General features: G+C 41.3%; 1 protein-coding gene across 1 annotated transcript in view; it reads right to left on the bottom strand.

Moving 5' to 3' along the window:
* Positions 1–16,785, bottom strand: part of LOC140241497 (WD repeat-containing protein 11-like) — a 28,871-nt gene extending 12,086 nt beyond the window's left edge. The window contains exons 1-16 of the mRNA XM_072321225.1: positions 16,608–16,785; positions 15,030–15,099; positions 14,178–14,373; positions 13,227–13,400; positions 11,052–11,265; positions 9,603–9,812; positions 8,886–9,013; positions 7,764–8,294; positions 7,157–7,241; positions 5,901–6,080; positions 5,136–5,244; positions 3,676–3,793; positions 2,841–3,081; positions 2,000–2,114; positions 1,004–1,172; positions 593–704 (exon numbers count right to left, since the gene is read on the bottom strand). Of these exons, the coding sequence (XP_072177326.1) occupies positions 593–704; positions 1,004–1,172; positions 2,000–2,114; positions 2,841–3,081; positions 3,676–3,793; positions 5,136–5,244; positions 5,901–6,080; positions 7,157–7,241; positions 7,764–8,294; positions 8,886–9,013; positions 9,603–9,812; positions 11,052–11,265; positions 13,227–13,400; positions 14,178–14,373; positions 15,030–15,099; positions 16,608–16,672 (2,717 nt within the window). The 5' untranslated portion in view covers positions 16,673–16,785. The remainder of the gene's footprint in view (positions 1–592; positions 705–1,003; positions 1,173–1,999; positions 2,115–2,840; positions 3,082–3,675; positions 3,794–5,135; positions 5,245–5,900; positions 6,081–7,156; positions 7,242–7,763; positions 8,295–8,885; positions 9,014–9,602; positions 9,813–11,051; positions 11,266–13,226; positions 13,401–14,177; positions 14,374–15,029; positions 15,100–16,607) is intronic.
* Positions 16,786–16,999: the final 214 nt, after the last annotated feature.

Below are 16,999 nucleotides of genomic sequence, written 5' to 3'. Positions count from 1 at the left end.
GACGGACAGACGGACACACACACGTATGGAGCCCGTTTCATAGTCCCCTGCTCGAACTCGTTCGGCGGGGACAACCACTAGAGAAGCACTCGGAGAGCACAGACCTCTGCCAAGCAGCTCATTTCCACCAACATACAAGTGTACACATATGCAGAAAATGGCCCAATTTCCCAATGATAAAGAACCCTTTCTTGTGTCTCTACCTTTGCTTCCTGATGAACTTTGGGTGCCTGCTCAGGGAGCATATGCAAACCTTAAATATCCGCAGCTTGAATTCCATTGTTTGTTGACCCTACCTGCAATACATGCATGCTGATCAGCTAACCGATCAACATGGAATCTCGATAGTATTCGTTAAAACATGTGTGTACAGCTAGAAGACGTGCACATCAGTACTGGCACTTACCGAGCAGAACTTAGACGCACGGAGCACGAGTGCCAAATTGTTATAGAGATATGATATGATCTATCGAAACATGTATACTTTCAGGGGCTATCACAGGTGAACGATGGCTGTCTTTTGTGTATTCTAGCTGTACACAAATTCAATTTCCAGGGTATTGGTACACTTTAACTCAAGCTTGGAACTCACTATTCACTGGTGAGCTGTAGGGAGTAAGTCTTGTTCCAGGGCTGGTGCTGCATGGTGTATTTCATGGCCAGGGCTGCCTTGGGTGACAGCAGGTATGGGCTGAACACGGGTTCTGACAGGAGCAGAAAAAGAGCCAAACATCAAAACTCAAAAGTGTATCACCATTCACTGTAAAATGGAAAGTTACATAAAATGCTAATTTCACTCACACAAAGTAAACAAATGAAATAGGAGAAAAATTTATCACACTACAAACTGTACAGTATGAAAGTGACCAAATGACTACTCAGAACTGAGAAGGTACTTCGGAAGAGCAAATGGATGTCCAGAGTAACTGGATCACTTTATAAACAGATGCGACATAAAGACCGAAGTGGCTTGCTGAAGACTATCAAAGTAGGCTACACTCACCGACAAACTCAGCATCGGCTATTGACCAGCAGGACGTCTTCAAGTGGACGTCGTAGACGCGCAGGCAACCATCGACACTGACGATCACAGGCTTGTCCGAGGCTGCCCAGTCCATGTCCACTGGTTTTCGGTCATCCTTACTGCCCTTCAACGAACTCAGGGCCTGCATCTGAGGGGTTTTTGAAATGCCACGAGTCAGAAGAAGGTCACACAAACTAAAGTCATGTCGATTCAGGTTATCTAAAGGTCATCTAAAGTCATGTGGATTCAGGTCATCTAGTGTAACAGGTCAAGGAGCAAACTGTTACACTCTTATTGCCAACAAAAGATATATCATTGTTCCACGGAACAACACAGTGAGCAGAGTGTCTGATAGGAATCAAAATGAGCTGTGTGTGCCACAGAAGTCAAAATGAACTCAATGCATGCAACTACTGATAGACAGGTTTTCGCTGTCCACAATAGGTGGGTCACAAATTTTCCAGTGAGTGATCACCACTACCTTCCACAGTGAGTGCTTCAGAGCATGGACAGTTTCAAAGACTTGTGCTCTCTGAAAGCACGAGAAATGATACCACTCAGATAATTTGATTATGTTGTTTTCATCATGTAACTTCACATTATCACTAGAGTCAACACTTAGTGAAACTGAACACATCTGTGTTGCTAGGCCCAGCACACACACACACAAAAAAAACACCAACAACAAAAAAGAAATACCCCATACAGTAAGGCATTTCACTTGTACATCCTCCTTTTTTTTCATATAATTCTTCTCCCAATGCACTTTCTGTCTCTCCTTCTTCTTTGAAACCTTCTTCACTCTCACCTGCCTTTTCTCAGTCGCCATCATTAAACTTATTTTGAGAGCTTGCTGTAAACCGGTTGAAGATGGACTGATTTTGCTACAACATGCATTTCCCACAGACACCTGCCCGAGTATACTCTGGACTCGTCCTCAACGGGTTCAAAGGAACGGTGTGATGGGCCTCTTACCTCCCTGCAGTCCCAGATGTCCACACCATCATTCCAAAGGAACATCAGCTTCAGGTTCCCCTTCCCAGGACCAAACTTCAGCTTCTTAATGTTGGATCTGTGCGTCGGATAATTCCTGGTTCAAAAAAGGGGGGAAACACTGTCAGAGGCACATTCCATTTCTGTTTAATCACACCAGCATATGGTCAGTGACATCACAAACTATTGTTTCATAATCACATACCATGAGCAAAGTGCATTCCCTCACAATGGTTCATTAAGGTACTGAGGAAAATGAAGATCTTCTGCTTGGAAAGATGATTAAACAAGGAAATCTTGGCCTTGATTTGATTCTGTGATCTCTGACCTCATGACTCCAAGTCCAATCCTTTTAAGGACAGAGATGTAATGGAATGTTTCCCGAGGACACATCATGTCATTCAAATGTTAATAGTGGTGGCAAGTAATGGCCAAAATGGATGGACAAAAGAATGGAGTGATGGATCAGGGACCTGACCATACACATATGCTTGTTCCAGATTCTTAGAGATACCCCATTTGAGGATGGAAATGGGTAGGATTTTGATACCCTATCACAGGCTTCTGGAAGGGAAACCAGCAAAATTACCCCCTCCCATCCCTTTTCCCGAAAAATCAGGAATGTGCGCGCAGTACAGATGACCAATGGGAGTTGGGGGGGGGGGGGGAATGGGGGAGGGGGAATGGGAGAGGGGGAGGGGGAGGGGGAATGGGAGAGGGGGAGGGGGAGGGGGGCTGGAAATCGGGGAACAGAAAAACCAGTAACCAGAAAGCATGAAGGGATATAAAACCATTCTCTCTGCCCTCTGCCCTTTGACCTCACCTTGATATCTTAGCCTTGAGATCCCAGACCCCGAGGTTCCCGTCTGAATCCGCCATGACCAGCGTCTCTCCCTTCCAGGCGATGCAACTGATGGTCGTGAGGCTGCTCTCCGACGGCAGCTTGGCGCCCTCATGGACCACGCTGCCCTCCACCCAGAAGTGGTGCAGCACCCCGCTGATCTCGGCGAAGACAAAGTGCTCCCGGACCGTGGGAGGTATGGATCGGCTGTCAGCACTGGATTCTGCTGGATCAAACGTCATCACAACCAGCAACCCACACATCACTTGTACAATTTGAAACAAGTCACAGAAATCACTGTTAAATTCTAATTTTTAGTTGTCATTATCTTGTAAAAGTCAGCTAGCTTATTCAAAGTTGATGCTAAATCAACTCAATACCATTTTAAACCATGAGTACTTTCTACTTCATTTAATGAACACTTTGGACAAGTTATCTGTAAATGAACTGTTAAAAAAAAAGAAAAAAAGAAAAAATTAGTTTCTATTTCCTTTTACTACTACCACAAAAACATAGAAATATGTAGTCATCTTATCTATACTGATACCTGGTTCTATAACCAACCCTGTGTATGATGCATTGTTGATTGTTAACTTACATGTAAACTTACATGTAAATTCACTGAAGTAAACATGACTAATATACTTTTAAAGTACATCTTGCACTTCAAAGTTGGTACCTGAAATACCAAAAACAAGCATTGTATTTCACAACATCTTTTAAGCCAACATTGAGCATTACAATTAACATCCCCGTTGAATTCAGAGTGGACTCTCTGTGCGGACTTTGACAATGCATAATTCCAAGCCCAACTGACCTGCCAGGTGGATGGTACTGCCCATCACTCCGCCATCTAGTGTCAGCATGCTGCCCATTGTGTCTGCTGATGCGGACGATGCCGCGGCCTTCTTCTTGTGATGGGAAGGCGACCATTCCTGTGAGAAGTCAAAGATAATAAGAATGATGAGGAAAAATAAAAATGGAATAGTGATAACACTACTTCTAACAGCATTACAGACAAAGAACAAAACAATGATAGGAAGTAAAACAAAGAGATGATTATGGTAAAATTGAATATACATAAGTCTGATTAAATGTAGTCATCACAATGATATAAAATTACTTTAATGCTCAGGAACAGGTTCCATTACTACTAAGCAGATGAATTAAATTTGTCTTATGAAGATGATGCTTGAGACTTTTCATGATAAGTTGTTGTTGTTTTTTCTCCCTATCTCTCTCTTTCCTCTCTTTCTCTCAATAAATAAAAAGAAAAATAACAAAAAATGAGAAAACAGGAGGCTTCAAAATCTGCAGTCCAAATTTCTCATGTGAAGTCTTATCCCAAACAAAATCAAGATTTAAAGTTATTGATAGCCATATAAGAAACAAAAAAGATCTTTAAAGAGAGAGAGAGAAAAAACCCCATAAATAGTACTAATATGGCCTGTTCTGTTTGATAATAATTCAGAAAAAAAACCAAAGACATAAAAGTGCTGCTTTGGGAAATACAACATGGTTTTGCAGATACAGTGCTTGTTTCAAAAACTGAAGAGAAAACAATAAATCAGATACTGTAAAAGTGGATATTTTCGCGCGACTAATTTTTCGCGCTTGGCCGGGTCAGAAGAGTTTCGCGTGTTTTTAATTCCGCGGAATCTAGACATCACACACAGGAACTATTGGCAAGCAAAAATATTCGCGGGCTTTTATTTTCGCGCTAGTTTCTGGTTGCGCGAAATGCGCGAAAATTTCAACACCGCGAAAATTTCCACTTTTACAGTAAGAAACATTTACTCTCACTACAGTGGTCTACAAGCAGCGCTCTACAACTGAAATCTTTATCTGATGGGCAGTCTGCAGACCAAACAGGCTCTGAGAATTCTACTGGGTGTGTCAGGGATTCATTTCATCTGAGAAGATGGCTGGATAGTCCATACTCAGCTTTACTAGCTGGTCTTCGATGAGTCCAGTTGGATGAGACGCTTCACCAGGTTATGCACCCTGCTCTTTGCAATGAATGACTGAAGCAGGCATTCTGACGAGTACTGACTCTCTCACACATGGGACCCCCATTCTATGTCCTATCCAAGGGACAGAGTGTTTTGCCTCTTACTACAGGGGACAATATGACTATACACAACATTGCTCAGTTAGACTTGAGAATTGAACCCATAACGCCAGGTCCTTTGGATTTGGAGGCAGACTCACTACCGATTGAACTAAATAACTACCCTATAAGGGGTTCTGCAGGGGTTCAGGAGGACAACCTCTTACCAGAGCTGTAATGATGGGGAAGTGTTTGGGCATCTCCCTCAGGAGGCACAAGGTGCGCAGGTCCCAGATCTCAAACGGCTTCTCCTTGAACATCACGATCAGGTACTGCCTGCAGAGGGGAGGGGACAGACAGATGGTCAGATGGATGGTCAGGTGAAATGGTGCATGAAAAGAACGGACAACTGAACAAATAGACAGATCAAAAGGACGTGCTAGAATTGATCTCTGAACAGAAAGCAAGCCCAAACGGCTATTGAGACAGAAAATTATGTTACACAAATGAAGAAAGGTTAGAGGAGAAAACTGACGTGTAAAAGGATAGCTTTAACACATCATTATCACTGAGCATACAGAAGAGCAGGAGACAGACAACACAAACAGACACATCAACTGATGGACAGAGTGAATGAGTGTGTGCTCACTGAAAGCTGATCAAGGACATTGCCAGTGTTGAGAAAAAAAAACACACAAATAGCCGTTTTCCCCTTAAGAAAAAAAAAATAATCAATTAAAAATAAATCAATTAATTAAAAAGAAAAATAGGCCTATATACTACCATTCATCACAGAAGTATAACATTTCAACAACATGCAAATACAATTGGTGGATTCGAGCTTGTGGATTATCATGATAATTCTATTAAAATGTCATATAAAGACAAATGGTAATTTCTTTCTCTCAGAGAAAATTCCATGGCAACATGATAGGCACTGCCACAAACCCGAGGAAATAATGATATGTTGCCAAGCAACTGCATCAACCTACTTGAGGTGAGAGACCCTCAGGGCCTCAATTGGAGGTTCGTCACCCTTGTTCTCTCGCAGCACAGTGGTACGGCCCGTCTGCATGTCTAACAGCAGTAGCTCATTGCGGACTGTTCCACTGCTGGATGGGTTGGGGTAGCTCACGGATAGGAAACTGGTCAGACTAACCCATTCAATGTGCCTGCATCAAAGTATAACAATTGTTTTTTTTTTATTATATTCATTGTAACAAGTAATAACAACATGAAAGCAATGCAATAGTAATGAAGGTATGTACTTGAGAAGTAAATATATTCTAATATCTCTACTTTCATGCCAATTTGTCTTTTATGTATCTCTGTAAAGGCAATCACAGTCTTCAAGCCATTGGATTTTTGGTGGTTTCCTCGACATATTATTATTGTACATGAAATATTGGCTGTATTGCTTTTAGGAAATACATACTTGAATTGAATTGAATTGAAGTGAACTGAAAATATTCATGCGTTAGTATTTCTGCACTAGTTTCATGTTGTGCAAAATGTGTGAACATTTCCAGATGATTTTGGAGTGAAATGCATTAACAGCAATACTACAAGTCCTGTGAATGCTACGACTACTTATACTAATATTATTAGTTTTTTACAATACAAACAATAATATGAGTGACATAAACACTAAGAATATGCCTTAAAGCAATGCTTGGAGTATTGATTGAAAATAACATAATTACCAGTTTTTCTATACGAACACAGATAAACAATATTTTCATGGCTAACCTTCAGAGCAATGACCTGAACCTTGAATCAAAAAAAAAAAAAAAAAAATCCTTCAAATTACCAAGAGGCCATTAGTGAATAAAATAAATAGAATAGATACGAAAAAACGAATAAAACTAATAATGTTAATACTTAAGTTCATGTGACTTAACGGCTGGAGAGTGGGAGAAAAAAAGTATTCGAAAAGGCAAAAACCTGGCATGGTGCACAAACTTACTACAATTGCACATAGAGTATTTGCTGACATCAAAAGAAAAAAAAAAGAAAAGAACAATTCTGGAGATACTACATACATGTACACCCACAATAACACATCACATTTTAAGACCTTAGTGGGGCAGCCAATAATACCTTGCCTTCTGCATTATCAACACAAATCATCTGTGTGTCTGTGTGTGTCTGTGAGCTTACAATTGTGTGTGTGTGTGTGTGTGTGTGTGTGTGTGTGTCTGTGTGTGTGAGAGACAGATGTGAAAATAAGGCAAATACTTTGCATTACCTGACAGTTGTAGTGTGAATGTTGTATTCCCTGTAGAGAGACCCAGTCGTCAGGTTGTAGACTTGCACCAGTCCAGTCGACGTTCCTTCGTGATAGACCCAAGTCACATATAATAAACAAGTCACACCATACATGCAGTCTACTACAAGTACTTTCAGTTCCTTCCACAGCTTTTGAAAAATCTGAAGCAACTCTGCTAGAAAGGGATGTTTTCCAAAGTAAATAATAAAAACTTCCCCTTCCCCCTCCTTCCCCCTAAAAAGAAAACTGCTTTCAATAAATCCTGCTCACCCATGAGGAGTAGACCGACGTAACACAGAGTTTATATATCACTCATATCATAGACATATATATACGTTGTACCCAAGTAGCTGTATATCTAAGTGTGATATGATGACAACTCCATACTGTAGGAGTACAGTCATCTAACTTGAAGTGAATTTCTTCAAAGGTTTGAGAAAATTAAATCTAACTTCCATTTGCTAGTGAATAAGCCGGCTAAAGGGATTACTCAAGAGCTGAGAATGTGAGGGGTGCAATACAGAAGAGAAAAAAAATTGTTTCAGAACAAAGATGTTTACTATCAGTGACAGTCATCTAAATTTACCTATGGCAATGTGCGGCTTGTAGTAGTGGACATTCTTGGTTGTCAAGGGCGGGCACATCCTGATCACCGATGGAACGTCAGCGATGCCACTTGACAAGCCCGTCATGACAAACTTCAGGAGCACGGACCGTCCGTACTTGATGCCGCCATCCGTGACGGCATCTGGCGGACAGAGGAGATCAGCGATGGACGTCTTGGGGGCGGGGACGAGGGAGGGCTTGGCGGTGGAGAGCAGCGGGGGCAGAAATTCAAAGTCGCCGTTGAGGGAGGGCGGAAAGGCTTGCCCGGGGGAGTGGAGGGGGGACAGCACCAGCTGGGAGTGGTTGCTGCCGAGGCTGGCGGCCGCGTGATCTACGGTCAGCAGAGTCCAGAAGAGGATGCGGCCGTCGCTCATCACGAGGGCAGTGTGGCACTCTGTCACCGGACTGCACGACAGGCCAAATGTCCGCATGTGCTTGGTGACACGGAGGGGGTCAGATTGGCAGCGAAGGTCATAGGTCACATCCTGACCTTCTAGGGTCATCTCTCCAGCTAAATCAGAAATACAATGCTTGCAGTTTACACACTCACGAACTGGGTACTCTTCTTGAAATCACATTCTGTTTACATACTACAATGCACATTTGCAACAGCAAAGCCATAGTAAACAAAATACACTTAAAACTTTCCATACTAAGGCAATATTAACCTGTTAAAAACAAGTCCCGAGAATACTCGGGCAGGTGTCTATGGAAAATGCGTGTTACAGCAAAGTCAGTCCATCCAAAACGGGTTATAAGGAACCAATGTCCATTCATCACATAGCAACTGACTAGATGGACACCAAAGAACAAATCTTGCTCATATCATTTTTTTCAACTCAAAAAGGTAAAGACATACTGTCACATTGAAAATGTCAGAATCACATGAGCATCTGCTATATATTCAGGACAATAAAATCAACCCATACAAATAAAATTCATAACTGTGTAGAAATATTTCACTTTAATTACTATTTGTCTCAATTAAGCACTCTAACTTCATTACCTTTCCTATCTATGCAGTATTCTAAACATATATTACAACACGACACTATGGACACTTGTATTTGTAACCACCAGAGAAGTTAGACTGGAGTCTTACCCCCTGTACTCCCATAGTACTGTTCTGATGGTGTGGATACCGAACTGGGAGATGTGGTCACCAGTCTCCTCCTTACCCTGACACTAATGCTGCCATTTTCATGCAGACACATCAGCACATCACGTTGTCTGTAGAAACAAATGAAATTGAAGTAGGGGGGAAAATTGTCCAGCTATAAGGTACCAGTTTCAAGTAAAGGACTCTGAGATAGCACAGTCCTACGCCAAGCAACTCACTTCCATCAATATTGTGATTTCCTCCCTATATCATAGTCCTACATGCAAATCACCAGCATTGTTAGTTTATTCTGGCTATTTATTGTGGAGTTATATACACATATATGCTGAAAATGGTCCTATTTCCCAATGATAAAGAATCCTTCTGAGAAATTTTCAAAAAAAGAGAAAAATTCCTGGATCCAGTGATCAGGTTGACAACCAAAATTGAATCACGTTTCTTGTGTCATTATCAACTTTTCCTGAAAATTTCATTCAAATCCATCAATACATTTTTTAGTCTTTCTGCCAATAAACAGACAAACAAACCAATGCTGGCAAAAACATAACCTCCTTGGCTGAGATAACAACAAATTACACACACTAGCCTGCAGGGATTAATGTGTGAAAAGGAAGATCGTAAGGCGAAGATGGTTCACAATCAAATGATATCACGACATGATATCACCTCCAATGCAGGAAGAAGAAAAAGGACACTGACCTGCAGGGCCAGACCTGTTGGAAGGGGGACCCACTGCGCTCCATCGGGATGACGCTGACCGTCTGATAGATGGCCAGGTCAAGGATCAAGACCTCTCGGGCGTAAACCAGCAGCAGGTGGTTCCGGCGGGCCCGCATGTAGGACAGCTGCAGGCACTCGCTGACCCCCGGGAAGTCAGCTTCATCCTGGGAAGAGGTTGTTGTCCTGTGTCTACTTAGTCGAATGGATGGGGGAACACAGATGTGTGATCTGCTTGTTACATTGTACAAGGAACTTGTGAAAGTCAGTGCAATTGAGGAATTAGGGGAATATATAAAAGAATACACAGTATTTGTAATATACTTACAAAACAACTGAAATTATGGCATGAACGTATGTGCAAAGAGACAAGTAGCCTGAGCCTGACACTAATGTAAAATTTGAAAACTGATATATTAGTAAAGCAGTCACTGAAGTATAAATAGTGCACATTACACATGGCGATGGTACAACCTATTGACCAAATGGTAACTTAGGAACAGTCTGAAGCACACCAAGCAAAGCCGAGTGTTTTTTAGACTATTCAAAAGTTCTGGAGGGTGAATAACTTTACTATAATTCCCGATCATGTAATGTGCATTATTTGTTTTATAAAATGGTGACATGATCTAGAATCCTTGGCAGCCATTTTCACAAGATTTCCAAGCCAGCACCAGCTCCTAAGCTGCAAGACTGAACCACACACACAAACAATTGCACTGCATATAAGTAATACAAGGGCAATAATGCAGCCTAGAGCAGACAAGTAGTTACTACGTGTACCTGCCATTAGTCTACTAATGCCCAGTGAAAAGTAAATTTCAGTCTTTCTGCAAACTTAGAGAACTGTCAAGTGGAAGCTACCAGTCAATCATTTCATTAGGAGACATATCACTATATTATAATTTGTGATAACATAACAAGACCATTTATATGCACTACAAATGGTACAGTAGAATTAGCTACATACTGTATCAGCCATATATTTAACATGTCAAATTTTTTTGTTAATCTGGCCTTCCTTACAGTTTCACTAGTGACTTCATTCGTAACTGTAGATTGCAGTAATGAATGGACAAATGTATGTGTGCACATTGCATTGATGTCAGGGTCAGATTTAATATTTGCGTGCATTCATATATTCGCAAATACTGTAAAACATGATATATTCGCGGCATGAATTTTTCACGAATTGGAGCCGACTGCCTTTTTTGCAGCATGAAATTTTTCGCGAACTGCCACTGGCATTCAATGCATATAGTGTAGACAAGAACTTTTGCGTGCATTTTAATTTTGTTAATCTTGGCGCTCGCGAAATTAAAATGCACATGAACATTCCTCGTTTTACAGTAGCACCTAACTCACAAAATTCACAAAAATAAAATCCCTGCGGAATATATGGCATATAATAAGGTAGCTCATCAAACTCACTTGGCTTTGTTATCGCCAACAAGAAGCCGAACCCTCTTGAAGGCGGTTCGGGCCCCGCTGGCGCTGCTCCCCCTCCTATCGCTGGCCATGCTTCCCTGTGTCTGGCTGCTGCCCTGTGGGCTTGGTGTAGTGATGTAGAACTTCTTGCCGTTACTAGAGGGAGCCCTCGCTGCGCTGAAATCGTTGATGAACAGGATGCAGTCATTGCCCAGTACTGGTGTGGTGCAGAGGGAGTAAGCATCGAAACAAAGAATATACTCCAAACTCTGTACGAGAGCGAATCAAGATGTTGGTCCCATTTCCCCCCCCCCCCCCCTTCACTTTTAAGAATATCATATACGTTGGTATAATCTTCAACATTACAAGCATCTACCCGTTGTGGTTTTCAATACAGCACAAATAAGTGCTGCAGTAAAGTCACCATTCTGTCTGTATTGTATCAATATGACAGTATGGCATTCACAAGCATATTACATGTAAACAATGACGCACTCTGACATTGCAGAGAACAAATAAAAAAAATAAAAAAATGTTGCTTCATGATATGCTACATTCTAACTAACAAGAGCTACACCACAGTATACTTTGCTGACAATTGAATAATCTTGCTCTTAAAATGGTGGCATCCTTATAATGTGAAACATTCAGCTTTGGCATATGAAATAATTTGTAGATAATGTCTACATACTCATCACATAAAAAACTAGAAATGTCGCCTGGTATGCCTCCGCCATAATGCATGATTCTCTTAATAGGTCTATAGTGCATGTAGACAATGTGTGATTACATTTGCACAAAATTAGCAAAACACTAAAATGACACGTTTGTCACAAATGTGTTGAATGTTCACCTTCCTTAACCTAGGTTTAATTGGACGAATGAGAGAGCATGCACATTATGTGTATTTGATGATCTTAGGAGTTTTACTTGACTTTGACCCCTTCATAAGTTTATGCATTGAGTAATTTTCAAGGTATGGAGAAAAAGTGCAATTTCTTTATTGAATAGTTAATTGTTACCATTTTCACCTGGCCTTTGACCCTTGACCTTATGACCCTAAAATTCATAAGAGAAACATTGTCAGGCAGAACATGCATTAATACTGTAAAACATGATATATTCGCGGCATGAAATTTTCGCGAATTGGAGCCGACAGCCTTTTTCGTGGCATGAAATTTTCGCGAATTGCCACTGGCGTTCAATGCATGTAGTGTAGACAAACACTTTCGTGTGCATTTTAATTTCGCGAATTTTGGCGCTTGCGAAATTCGCGAAATTAAAATGCACGTGAAAATTCCTCGTTTTACAGTATGTATTAAGTTTCAGAATACCTTGAGCCACTTCCGAGATATGGAAGAAGAAGTAAAGTTCAGCCTGTTCACTTGATCTTTGACCTTTTGACCTTTAACCTCTTTGGCAAAAAAAAAAGACCACTTCCCAGAGAATCTCTATTGGGTTATTAAACATGCATACACCAAGTTTAAAAAGAAAATAATCATGCAGGCATTGCATAAATATGAGGGATATAGTAAAATTTTGAGGTGTTACCCTTGACCTTTAACCCTGACCTTTGACCCCATGAACCCAAAATTCTCTAGATAATCACTGCTAGTCAGTACATACATATATACTATGTTCCGTGAAGAGACCTTGAACCATTTCCAAGATATGGAGATAAAAGTGAAATTTTAACATTTTACTTGACCTTTGACATTTGACCTCATGACCCCAAACTTTCACCAGAGAATCCTAATTGAGTAATACATGTATACACTAAGTTTCAAGAAAATATCTTCAGGCATTGCATAGATATGGGGGAAATAGTAAAATTTTGAGCATTTGACCGTGACCTTTGACCTTTGACCTTGAGCATGTGCACCCAAAAGTTGATAGGCACAACTTCACCCCCTAATACACATACATGCCAAGTTTCATGAGGATACCTCAAAAGGTTTTTTAGTTACGCTGTCCACAAAAATCATTACGGATGGATGGACAACCCGAAAACATAATGCCTCCGGCACCACTGCGTGGTGGAGGCATGAAAAGTTCCATTCATGGAAGTAACCTTCTTGATGATCCTAACAATAATTCCCCATTCCATGTCTTCACGTACAGATTTAAAATCAATCCCTTATGCAAGCGACGGAGGGGGGGGGGGGGGTGCGCACTTACGGGTCAAGTTGGAGGAGTCAAAGGGGTCAAAGGCCAAGCAGTGGAGGGTGTCAGTGAAGGTCTTCTTCCACAGTTTGGTTCCCGTGTCTGCGTTCCAGAGGACGACGCTGTATGGGGGGTGGAGAGCCACCAGCAGGTCGTGTGATGCATCCTGAGTGGCCAGCCACTGGAGGTCTGGGGAGAAGTGACCACACAAGATGGACATTTCAGGCTTGGTCATCAAGGGGTGCTCAAAACACATGATTCTACCCTTTCTGCCCCTTACCACAGTTCAGCATTTCGGATTGTCTGTATACAACGTATGTTCTTTGTTGATACTGCATGAAACCTTACTGCCAATGCACAGAAAATATTGCATCATTAAGATCAAAATGACCTCTACATGTATTTTATAGAATTGTCTCAGTGGTAAACTCAGTTGGTTTGTCTCACTTGGACACTGGTTAAAATTGGGGAAAATTACATTGACTGTTAATTGACTAGCTGGACAAATTTCACCTAAATGCACCAGCTCATGGAGGGTTACGCATAGCCATGGACAAAGCTGTCTTGGCACACTGTAACACTGTAAACAGCAGACGTATATTAACAGTTTCATTGGATGTCATGGCTTAGTTCTTGCTTTCCATTGATGCCCTTCAAGGCTGTGGACAACAGTAATGCAGTTCACTTAAATCTTTTGAAAAGCCATATAGTGAGTTAGCTCTGCTGGTAACCACAAAGACATAGAGATGTCCATAAACAAATACTAAGATCTTGACAAACTCAAAATAACTGCACTAATCTCTTAACATCAAGAGAATTGATGTGACACACTCAAGCAAAGGCACTTTATACATCAAACACGAGGGCAAAAAGTAGCTAGAGACCATTCATTTTTTAGAAGGACACTTATAGAGTATACTTCAAGAAGAGGATCTTTAAGGGTTTGAAGTGATTGTGGAACATTACCCTGAACTGGTTTACTGCCATCAGAGAAGCTGGCCCTCTCAGTAGCTGCACAGACATCCCAGACAATGATGAGACCATTGTTGTCGGCCGAGGCCAGTCGCAGTGTGTAGGGTGCATCGATGGTGTGGTGGTAGTTCTCCCTGGCCCACTGCAGACGTACCACGGGGCTGCGATGCTTTTCAAGGGTTTGGATTGTCTGGGGATCGGTCAAAAGTGAAGGGGAAAAAAATATGCCAAAATGATATTTCACTATATCATAGTTAGCTTTCCATTTTTGCAGACAGGAAAGGTAATGGAGTACAAATTTGGATGTTCATTCATTTTGCTGTTTCTGTGATGCAAGCTGAAAAGGACATCATGAAAATGACCAAGGGTACCTCTAGTTACTGAGATTACAGAGGGAATTGCATTACTTGTATGTGAGTACAATTAGTGGAAATCTATTCATTACAAACAGATATTTCTTAAAACTTGCAGCGCAACACTTATCAAGTATATAAATAATCATAGAATTAAAGCGCACAAAAACACTTGCAATGTGTAACAAATAACAAACCATCACCTCAAATACAAGGTACAATTTGTACTACTACATGTAAGGACAATAGATTAACATAAGGCTGTGGAGTTAAGTTTTTTTATGCATTTAGTCTCAGGATTTGCAGAACAACACTGTAAATTTAAAGCACTCTGAATAAGCATGAACATTACGATAGTACTGCACAGCAAATACTGTTACTGGACTAAAACATGACGAAAATGTAGATTAGATAAGACAGACAGTTGTAGACAGGCAGATGGTTCATGGATTGACAGAGAGGGTGCCATACTGGCTTGTCGACAGGTCTGTACCTGAATAGTTCTTGTATCCACGACAACCACAGATGTATGGCAGCCATATGCAAAGAGATTTTGCCATCCCCTGTGGAGTTTGAAAGGAAAATGGCATTAAGAGTACTTGTTATCTGGATTCCATTGGTGAAATTGAACAACCAGTGTAACATGTACATGTATACAAGTACGAATGACAATCACTGGATGAGAAGACTACAGTAAGTACCAACATTTTGTGACGTCACATATTGACAATGATACATGGAAAATATAGCGAAAATTCAACATATTTTCACTTTTCTAGCAGAATGAAAGAGCACTCGACTACCTCTTGCAGAAATGTTGAATTAGACGCAATCGAGAAGGGTGCGGTACCTCACCCAATTCTCCATAGAGACAGTGGTTAAGAGCTTCAATACAGCGAGGTATGGGACAACCTTCTGTCTGTCTCCTCCGGAAAGCGATAACGTCAAAAAAATAAAAGACTCCTCCGCTTCGGACAGATGGATCTTTCTGTGGCTATCCTTCTACTCTTAACTTAGCTTTGCTTGGCCTTTGTATTTTACTGAAACAAACACAAGCATGACGACATTACAGTAGATCTAATACAAGAAGAGTAGCTGAAAACTTTAGTCCTTCTAAGTTCTTTCTAACGTCAATTACGGTATGGTCCCCACTGCGGTAAGGTCGCCAGACATTCACATCGCATGTAACGCACGCCGCGATCGGAAATCAGGTTGGGCGACGGATTTTCATCACTCTCAAAATACATTCGTAATTCACCTTTTTCCTCCGTAAAAACACAAATAATTTTAATCAAAATATATTTTACCATATGTAACAGGTGATAAAACCATTTTTAATGCGAGGATGTTTTTGATTTAGAATGGATTTCAGGTGGCAAATTAAGGGAGATTTTCAAACGCGGTGACCGACAATGCCTCCTTCATTGAAGCGTATGTTCATGATGTTACTATGTATAACACACACGCTAATAATATGTGGCCGGCTAGGGGCGGTGAACTAATTCAGTGCCGATATTAGCTCGCCAGCCCGGACGTGCGCAAGAATTACACACAAGTGGCGACCATACGGTAATTGACGTTAGATCTAGTATGTTTAAACTTATTCTAGAGTTCTAGTCCTCGATACTGAAACTCAACTCCCATTGCATTGCATTGATAAAGGGTAACCCCGGGATCGCGGTGACCAGTGGTGACGCTGTAACCAGTACGAGTTTTTTACACCGGTGTAGCGGTGTGGTTAATTTCTGTGGACGTGCACACAAAATCTGTAACGTTAATGAAGAACCTAACTGCGACCATCCCGAACCCACAGTAGGCCCTATAAGTGTAGCTGTGTGAATACGGAGCGCCCCGCCCGGGGTGACGTTGTCGTTATAGATCTAGGCCTAGGCTACTCAGTGTCGCATCCCCTCTAATCGCAGCAGCGACCCCACACGGACAAATACGTATGTTACAGCGCCCCGCGACGGGGTTCATCCCCTCATTCATTTGTCATTGTCGGGTTTGTCAAGCACTACTCAAAATCTAGTTAATGGGACTAACAAATAATTACGGCAGATTGTCTACTCACCAGTCACACGCCCCCTTATTCAACGGGTGCAATGCCCCAGTTATTGTTCTTGGTGATATATTCATAACAAACTTGTTTAAAAACGTGATGAAGCCAATAAAAAGTGATTGAATAACTCATCAAGTACTGTGCAAAGACAGAAATTTATGTTTTATCGGCGGTTCTCGCAAGCATCCTCACTGCTTCCAACCTGAAAAGACCAATACCCTTTGTACGAAAGATCATACATATGCCGTACGTAGTGTGACAGGAGAATATACTGACAAGAACTGATACCATTCTATTGTATTTACATTTTGCCCACCACTGCACTCTCGACGGCTACCACACATACATACATACCCAGTACATTATACTGCACCCGAGACTAAATCCAATGCCTACCCACAGCA

This window comes from Diadema setosum, chromosome 18 (genome assembly GCF_964275005.1).
Source record: "Diadema setosum chromosome 18, eeDiaSeto1, whole genome shotgun sequence".
NCBI classification, from domain to species: domain Eukaryota; kingdom Metazoa; phylum Echinodermata; class Echinoidea; order Diadematoida; family Diadematidae; genus Diadema; species Diadema setosum.
The sequence above is the reverse complement of the archived record's forward strand: the minus strand, read 5'-3'. Positions and strand labels throughout refer to the sequence as shown.